The 9,167-nt window shown below is 36.5% G+C and overlaps 1 protein-coding gene across 1 annotated transcript; it reads left to right on the top strand.

Annotated features, from left to right (window-relative positions):
• Positions 1-500: 500 nt before the first annotated feature.
• On the top strand, positions 501-7,001 carry LOC114350782 (uncharacterized; the record flags this gene model as incomplete). Its single annotated transcript, XM_028301714.1, has 4 exons — positions 501-698; positions 1,348-1,416; positions 3,102-3,203; positions 6,810-7,001. Coding segments are annotated over exons 1-4 (469 nt in total), but the record flags the coding sequence as incomplete, so codon positions are not given.
• Between the last annotated feature and the right edge of the window lie 2,166 nt (positions 7,002-9,167).

The raw sequence follows: 9,167 nt of genomic DNA, 5'->3' as shown, positions 1-9,167 counted from the left end.
AACCATAGACTAACTAAACGTCAGTCGCTGTCAGATTTCATCTGTCACTCTCCACCAAGATACGACCTAATGTCAAAAGTGACAGATGTCATCAAAATGACATTCGTCCACCATGATGGTTTTTGTGGTTGAGTATTGCTATTTTCTTAACAATCTTTTGTTTTAAGCGAATAAACTAAGCTATTTAAAAGAAATTGAATAATTAGAAACTGTTGTACATTTAAAAGCCCTTCTTTTTGGTAGGTGTACAGGTTGTGGGCCTAGGCTCCATACATTTTGGGACAACTCCTTTAGACTTTGGTGAAAAAAAAAAAAACAAATTCAGACTAGTAAAAACTAGTTACTTACTCCTTTGTTAGTAACTTGCTTCTGATTACGAGCGGCCGCAGTGAGTGTGCGAGCGCGACAGCAACATAATTACGCGCGAACGATAAGGATGGGTAGCTTGGGGTCATTAGACCAAATTCTACGTGCTCGGCGACCGGGCTTGAGGTAAAAATTTCAGCTCAACAAGTTTGAGTACCGATGCGTGCGATGTATGTCATAAATGCCACGGATAGTGCAAAAGTTTCCGTGATGGCACAAATTTGAGATGTTTTCTAATAAAATTATGCGGCTAAGTTCTTTTATCATTGTGTCCGCTTTTTGGATCAAAATATTATTATCAATGTGCGTATTTTCTTGTTTCACTTCCACAGGTGAGTGATTTTATTTTCGTATCAGTGTGTGTGATTTCTGTAAGCAAATGACTGTGGTTCACAATTGGTCAAGTCAAACTGTTTTTGTGTCAAGTTTCACGGTTGTGGTCAGGTAATTCAATCTAACAGTTTGAAAAATAAAAACCATTTTCAGACTTGATCCATTGTGAATCAAGTTTAGGAGCTAGGTATTGCTTGTTTTTGAGCTGTAGTAATGCAAGTGTTGTTGTGAAGTTAGGGTTGCCAGGTCCAAAATCACAAAAGCCGGACTTTGTGCTTCATTTGGCCGGACATTTTACCCTAAAAGCCGGACATGTGACGGGGGGGGGTGCAATTAGTGTTACTTCATTAGTGAGTACTATCATCATCGGTTACTATAATACTATCCAACATCCTGATGCGTGCGCTTTATATGATTCTGTGGCTCGACTTTCGCCTGCCGCGGCAACCAAATAAAAAGCCTAACAAAAGCCAGACAGGCCGGACAAGGCAATATTTGGCCGGACAAGTCCCTAAAAAGCCAAACATGTCCGGCTAAAGCCGGACGCCTGGCAACCCTATGTGAAGTAGTATTTATTCTACTTGTTATTTGGTTAAAAATAAAAAAACCTACGCTAAGCTTAATTTAATCCATTTTTCATTTTAAAAGAAAAGAAAAATGAGCCTACGAACAAAGTAGCACCTGCACACAGCAATAATGTAGACTACAGAGTAGACGGTAAGTGAAAAGTGTTTTTGGAATGGATTAAGTATTACCTAGGTGCAAAAGAACTTTCAAAATCCGATTGAATTAATTATTAATAAACCTACTTTATTATCTAAAATGAGAAAAAAAAAACTCGAAAAATTGATTATTTAAGTTTATAATATTTATCTTTGTCCTGAAACCCAGGATTATCCTAGTTTAGGCTTCAGTTCACCTAAACAGCGCCAACAAATATTGTCATTAATTTGTAATAACAATTTGTATTTGGTGAAAAATAAAAATAAAATTTATTTTAACACACAGCTTTGCATGCATTATACTTAAAACAACTAACCAATTGTTTGTAGTTTTTTATCCGTTAAAAAAAACTATTACCTATCTTTTGTTATAGCAATTTTTTTGTTTAACCAATAAGATTAAACAAAAAAATTGCACACTGCAAACGTCGGCACTAGTGAGCGCGTAAAAAAGGGTCATTAAAATGCAGGGTTCGAAAGGATAATTATCAATGATCCATCTGTTATGATCACGATAATTATCATGGATATTTATATGGATAATTATCGGTTGATAATAACAAAAAAATGTGCTCGTAAAAGTGAACTATTTAATTATTTAACTATTAACGAAGTTATCGAACGTGTTTTTCCGAAGTTGCGGTTTCGGTTCTCCACATTAATCAACATAGATAGTTGTAAAACCTATCTATTTAGCCACACAACGATCATCGTTATCTAGCGTCAACATATTTTTATATTTTCCACGCTTTATGCGACTAGCGATGGATAATGTGGATAACTTGACTACAATCAGCTACCAAAAACTTAAAGCAACAATCTATTAAATAACAAATAAATAAATCAAGTACATAATTAAATTCATACAATAATAATAAACATAATGTTTGTAATAAAAAATAATTACCAAATTGTAAAAGTACACCACATTAGTTAAGTTCAAAAGGTTGCCAATAGATGGCGCTGTACGTCTTTAGATCGCGCAAGCGTTGTGTTTTTTTCCAAACTACTTATACCTTTCTTACAAACATTAAATCGCATCCGTTCTGAGATTGGAGTTTTATTTGAATTTCAACTCAAGGATTTTGGGATCATGTGTCGATATCATCAATATCATACACAACATTCGCAAGAAATAACTTGACTTCATCATCATCATCATCATCATTTCAGCCACAGGACGTCCACTGCTGAACATAGGCCTCCCCCAATGCTTTCCATGTTGATCGATTGGTAGCGGCCTGCGTCCAGCGCTCAACTTGACTTGAAACGATGTAACATTAGATTTTTTATGAAACTATAAGACAAAATTAAATATATCTTATACTGTTGATAATTATCCGATAATTATCATGAAGCGTAATTATCTTGATAATTTGGAACCCTGTTTAAATGTATGACGGATTGTACAGCGCCCCTAGCAGAAACGTTCAAGAACTAAAATTTTCATACATATTTTTAACGCGCTCACTAGTGAGGACGTTGATGAAAACTCACACTCAACCCTCAGTAGTTCCTAAGATTAGCGCGTCAAGTAAACAAACAAACAAACTCTGCAGCTTTATAATATTAGTAGTATAGATTTAAAATATTAGTACCTATAGTAGAGTTTTTTAATAGAGTTTACCATTGTTACGAAGTTTGGGCCAGCTAGTTTTCAAATAATTTTGTTTTTCGCAGATGCCCAAAAAGTGCGCTTCAAGGATAGAGATTATAAAATAAAAATTAATTTTAACCTAATAAACTTTGGTAATGCAACGGACTATATAATTTACCTGTTACGTAAGTATAATTTCTATTTTTGTGCTTAGCGGCCTCTGCTGAAACTCGCGCTGATTTAAGGACGTACCTATAGTCTGGTCCGCGAGCACGTAGAATTTTGTCCAATGACCCCAAGCTACCCATCCTTATTGCTCGCGCGTAATTATATTGCTGTCGTGACTGTGGGACGGGCGCCCGCAGTGAGTGTGCAAGCGCGACAGCAACATAATTACGCGCGAGCGATAAGGATGGGTAGCTTGGGGTCATTGGACAAATTTAATTTCTACGTGCTCCCGGACCAGACTATAGCCAGGCTTCCATCACTCGCCTATGCCGGCCGAGATAATTACCTACAGCGCGCGACAACTTCAAGTTGCAAATCAGTAGAGATGGGTTATACTTAACGTGACCATAAGTCCCGCTTTGAGCGGGACTGTCCCGCTTTCAGACTGTCTGTCCCGCTGTCCCCCGCAAGAGCAAAAACGTCCCGCTTTAGCTTTAAGAATGCATCTATCGTTTTTAAATGTAACAATAGCGCGAGCGACACAGGGAAGAGGTACAAAAAGTGCTGGATTTACTGATCACGCAAGAGTTTATTAGCAGCGGTCAAGATACGAAAGTCTTTGACGAGTTTGCACTTATTTCTAACTTTGTAACAGATGAAAAGATCTCTGGCTGGAATGTCGAGAATGTTTCTACTGAAAACCGTTGGCTCGATTATTCCAGCACTTTCGTACCAAAACTCTTGATGTAACAAACTTTTCCATACTTATCGAGTACGTTATGTGTCTGCCAGGAAGTAACGCACCAATCGAAAGAGTTTTTTCTCAAATGAACAAAATGTGGACGAGTGATAAAACCCAGCTAAGTGTAGCAGTAATGAAAGCTATGTTGATTACGAATATATAATACGTATAAATAAATCATGCAGTTCCATAGTTATCTAAAAACAAAATACGATAATAAAAAACAAATTTGTTCCGCCGAAAAATACAAAAATACGACTTAGATAGAAGTCACCCCACTACATAACTGTTTTGTGTTTAGTGCTTTGATTTGTGTTATTCAATCTTCTATAAACTTGTAAAACTCCCAAAACTTTGTTTCGTTTTATTTAAATAATTCCGCAGGTTTTTTTTTTAGAACTATTCCTCAGTTGTCCCGCTCTGGCACAAAAAATAAATGGTCACGTTAGTTATACTAGGTAAAGATACTAGGTGCACCTATGTATTCCTAGTATTTATTAATACTCGATCCAAATACCTATTCCACCTAGTACGTAGTAATTTAGCATACTTGACGCGACTAGTGCGGACTAATCCACGTAATATGACCTTAAATTAAAATACATTTTTTTTTGAAAAGATACAACCGTAGTATGAATAATGCAATTTGAAATTCAATAATAATTCCTCCCTTCATACTTCAACAGGCTTAGGACTGTCAACTTAAAAGTTGGCGTATTTAAAAGATATCAATTTCATAAAAATATTTACATATTTTTTCTTATTTACATGAATATGGTTTGACTACGTGTGTGTGCGTTTGCTTCGTCGCGCTCAAATTTGTTTGGTCAGACAGAGACGGAGTGAATCTCTACGTTCGCACATAAGCTTAGCGATAAATACTAGGTGCGCGTAATACACGACTACGGATTACGCAATAATAACCTCTATTACTTTGACGATAGGGTCGGAAATCGTGTAATTTATAAAATACTAGGTGGATCAAGTATTTAAAAAATTGGAATAGATGCCGCCTAGTAGGTACTGTAAAATACCTAGTGTGTGGATTAGTTCTAGTAAATACGTCTCATCTCTACAAATAAGTCAGGGCGGCCACGCGCCTGTGAGCNCACTTACGCGTGGAATTTTATATCACTTCCAGGACAACACGAACTACCGCAACCACGCACTATACAATTTTGCACCATTTCTTCAGACAAAACAATGATAAGGTCCCTTGAAAAATCTCAAACGAAATCAACTGCATAGTAAACAACCGCCATGATGGGCCGGATTCGGCCGATGTTGCCACATTACCGATACCTCAGAAATTGGGATTGTAATTCCCTGATTCGCCAACACATTAAGCCTAAATGGCCGACAATTTTGTGATTTTTTATTTAACTAGGTAATCTAAGTTTCAAATATTAATTATTTATTTATTTAACTTCTTATTTGGTTAGTGAATTGGCTATTTCGAAGAATTTACAAGGAGATTTAAATAAGAAGATAGCAATACTACAGTTCACACTAAAAAGAGAGGTAGGGCCACAGAGAGCGAGATAGATATAAGTAGGTATTTGACTCAAGTTTTGTTCCCAACTTTGCCCTCCATTTTTATCTGTAGCTTCATGCTGAGCACACGCGTATTTCTGTACACGATCGATCGATCATCGTCGCAATTAAGGTTTATTGTTCCAACAGCACTGTTATTCTTCTACAACTACTCGGAGTGCCCTAGCTGTGACGCGTAAAATATGGACTAAAGAATAAAAATAAAAAAAAACTTAATGAAAAAAAAAATGTTTTTTTACTTAATATTTTTCACACATTTCTACATAACCTGTTAAAAATTTTTCGGTGATAAAAATGTAGTGGTGTATTTGTCGCAACAGCGATGCCCATCGCAATGAGAATCCACTCAGCATATGCCGTGTCGTGGGCGTGGCCCACGATGAGGAAGCCCACGTCACTGATTTCCAGTGTTGGTGTGCCCCACAGTGTCGAGTGTAATAATAATAATAAATAACGAAGAGCTTCGACCAACATCTAAAGAAGCTCTCGCTAGATGGTTGACTCAAGGGTCAGATACAAAATACGGTGATCCTCAGCACGGCACGCATTGTCCGGAGGTTCCTCAGCCTGTGACCCTGACCACCGGTAGCTTGGGCCGCCCTGCTCCGCTGCCAGCGGATAAACTAGTTTTAAGTTTTTTTTTATTAAGTTTTTTTTTGTAACCTACATTGTAAAAAAAAATTAAGTAAGAAATAAAAAAAAATTTTAGTGGTTGTTTTCCCGCAGTAAAATGATTCTATCTTACTAGTACAATAGATTTAGGAAGTTTTTTTTTAATTTAAATAAAAAAATTGCCTGTACGGAGCGTGTGCGATTCAGTTTATGCTGTACCTCTATTACGAAAAACTTTCGAGTTCGTTTCGTTTGCGTATTCAAAGTGTCATCGAAAAATTTTGTATGAAAAATTAAACAGCGCCCCCTAGGGCGGCTATAATATAGGGGGCGCTGTTTAATTTTTCATACAAAATTTTTCGATGACACTTTGAATACGCAAACGAAACGAACTCGAAAGTTTTTCGTACTAGAGGTACTGTAGGTATTATGGTATTACTTAGTGCGAGAGCTTCTTTTAATTTAAATATTGATTTCGTGAGGCAGGTAGTATCCAAATACGTCACTTTTTGTACAAGTGAGTTCGTTGATGATATTTTTTTGATTAGATAAAAACCTTTTTTTTTTTTTTTCAAATATTCGAACTCGCACGATTCGATAGTACTAGGTACTAAAGGTAAATAATTCTGCCGCGGGAAAACAACCACTTATATTTATTTTCATGGACATATAAATTAATAAAGAAATAATAATAGTTCCCATTCTTACATTACAGCTGAATCACCTTACATTTCTTCAACAACTGGAAAAATAACCAATACAAGTAAACTATCAGTATCATGGGAAATATATGTTGCGGATTTAAACAAAACCATTGACAATTTTTCAATAGATATTAAATTAATTTACAATTCATATTATGGATGTAACAAAACAGCTATACAACTGGAACGTGACGAATTTCCAAGTAAGTAACATTTATTATTATGTATAACCTATATATATATATATACAGTCGTGGTCAACTAATTAGGGACGTTATATGACTAAAACACAAGACCTCCTGTCCGAAAAAAATTATCTTTACGAGGCTTTGTAGCATGTGCCTATTAATAACAAGTAATTTGGCTAGTATTCTAAATATTTAAAGACCAGAAAAGAAACTAGCTAGTTGCGATCGATATTTTTAAAATAAATAAATAATTTCCACCTACACATTTATTGACCTAGGGATGGACAACTAATTAGGGACACGTAACACTTTCACTGTAAATGTAAATAAATTGGAAATTATTTAAGTGTTTATTACATAAAAAGTTTTCATTAAAAATATAGAATACAAAACAAAATCATCAAACGTATTTTTATAACCAATATGGTTGGTATTGTTAGTTATAACCATTTGACATCGGCGCGGCATGGATGCAATCAAATCATTACAGGTTTCTAAAGAAATATTATTCCAAACACCATTAAATGCCACGAAAAGCTGATTTTTAGTGCCAGTACGTTGAGCTGCAACTTTTTCCTTCGTTTCATACCATAAGCTCTATAGGGCTTAAGTCTGAGTTGTTTTCGGGCCAATCTAGTACCGTCACTGACTGTTGCGCNCTATAGGGCTTAAGTCTGAGTTGTTTTCGGGCCAATCTAGTACCGTCACTGACTGTTGCGCTAGGAACGATTAAACAGAGTACGCGGTATGTTTTGGGTCGTTATCGTGTTGAAATGTTCATGAGACTGGTAAGACTTCTTCAGCATACGATAGCATCGTTTTCTCCAAGATTTATTTGTATTGGAATTGCTCAAGTTTTACTTCAGTTGTTTTTATATGTTACACTCTATGTCCAGAAAAACAGCCCCAGATTTTTATATTGACGCCTGTATGTTTCACCTGCTTCTTCGTTTACTTTGGTATCATTTCGGACTTTACAGGTCGTCGCACGTATTGTCTGTCATCGGATGAAATAAGATTTATCTTGATCTCATCAGAAAACAGCACATTTATCCACTGAGCAAAAGCCTAATATCCATACTTTCTTGCAAACGCCAATCTTGCTTCTTTGTGTTCCAACTTCAGTAGTGGAACTGTACGCGCCAGCATTAAAACCTCATACATTTCAAACTCATGTCACACTATTCTATCACTCATTCTGACAGTCCTTTTCCTATCCTCTCCCTCCCACCTTCAGTCTCGCTCTCGCATCGCAACGCGCCGCTTCGCCTACCTATCTGGGCGTTAATTACTAAATAAGTATCCAAAATAAACCAATTCAAATAAACACAAATCGCGCGCTAAACTCATCTCAATAAAATTCAAGTGTTTGTGAAAGTGAAAGAAGAACCAAGCTTGGACCGTCCTGTGGAGTCTGCTCAATCGAAGGTATCCCATCCTATTCCTATCCCAATCTTCTACAACTCCTTTCTCGTCCTACCGAGCCGCATGGTTCATTTCCTATCCTTTACACTTACAGAAAATCACAACTACACATTTTCACGCATCCGTCATTTTGACAACTCTCTAGAAAATTCTAGAAAATTCGCTCGTTTGACACATTCTTTCTGGAAAGTTCGATTCGTTTGACATTTGACACATTCTAGAAATTACTATTCGCTCAAACGTCAACTCGTTGTTTGTAAACACGTGTATTTTTTAAATTCAATCTTTTAAAATTTTATTTCAATTCAATTTCAAATTCGCTTACATACGCTACGCATTTTATTTTCCTACTGGATTATAAATAAATACGCACAACTCAACTCATTTTTAACGCTAGCTCTCGTGCGTGTGTTTGCTCACCTACCTACAATACAATGGAGGGAGTAAAACGCAAAATTAATTTGCTTGAAGCTAAAAAAGAAGCGCTTTTTCAGAGGGTTCAGGAACTATACGACCTCAGCCTAAAGGTCTCCGACCCTCAGATTGAACAAATTTTCATGTCTCGCATGCATTCGATTGAAAAAACAAGATCGGATTTTCTTGATACTATTGACGAACTTAATTTGTGTTATATGAAAAATGATGAGGAACTCAAACCTACATTTGCCGCACTCAACTCGTTTGACGATTTGTACTGTAACCAGTGCCGTAACTAGGGCGGTGCCAGCGGTGCCCAGGCACAGGGCGCAGACCCTG

This window comes from Ostrinia furnacalis, unplaced genomic scaffold (assembly GCF_004193835.3).
Source record: "Ostrinia furnacalis isolate ACB-3 unplaced genomic scaffold, ASM419383v2 OfSCF0976, whole genome shotgun sequence".
Classification (NCBI taxonomy): domain Eukaryota; kingdom Metazoa; phylum Arthropoda; class Insecta; order Lepidoptera; family Crambidae; genus Ostrinia; species Ostrinia furnacalis.
This window is presented reverse-complemented; position numbering and strand designations above follow the sequence as displayed.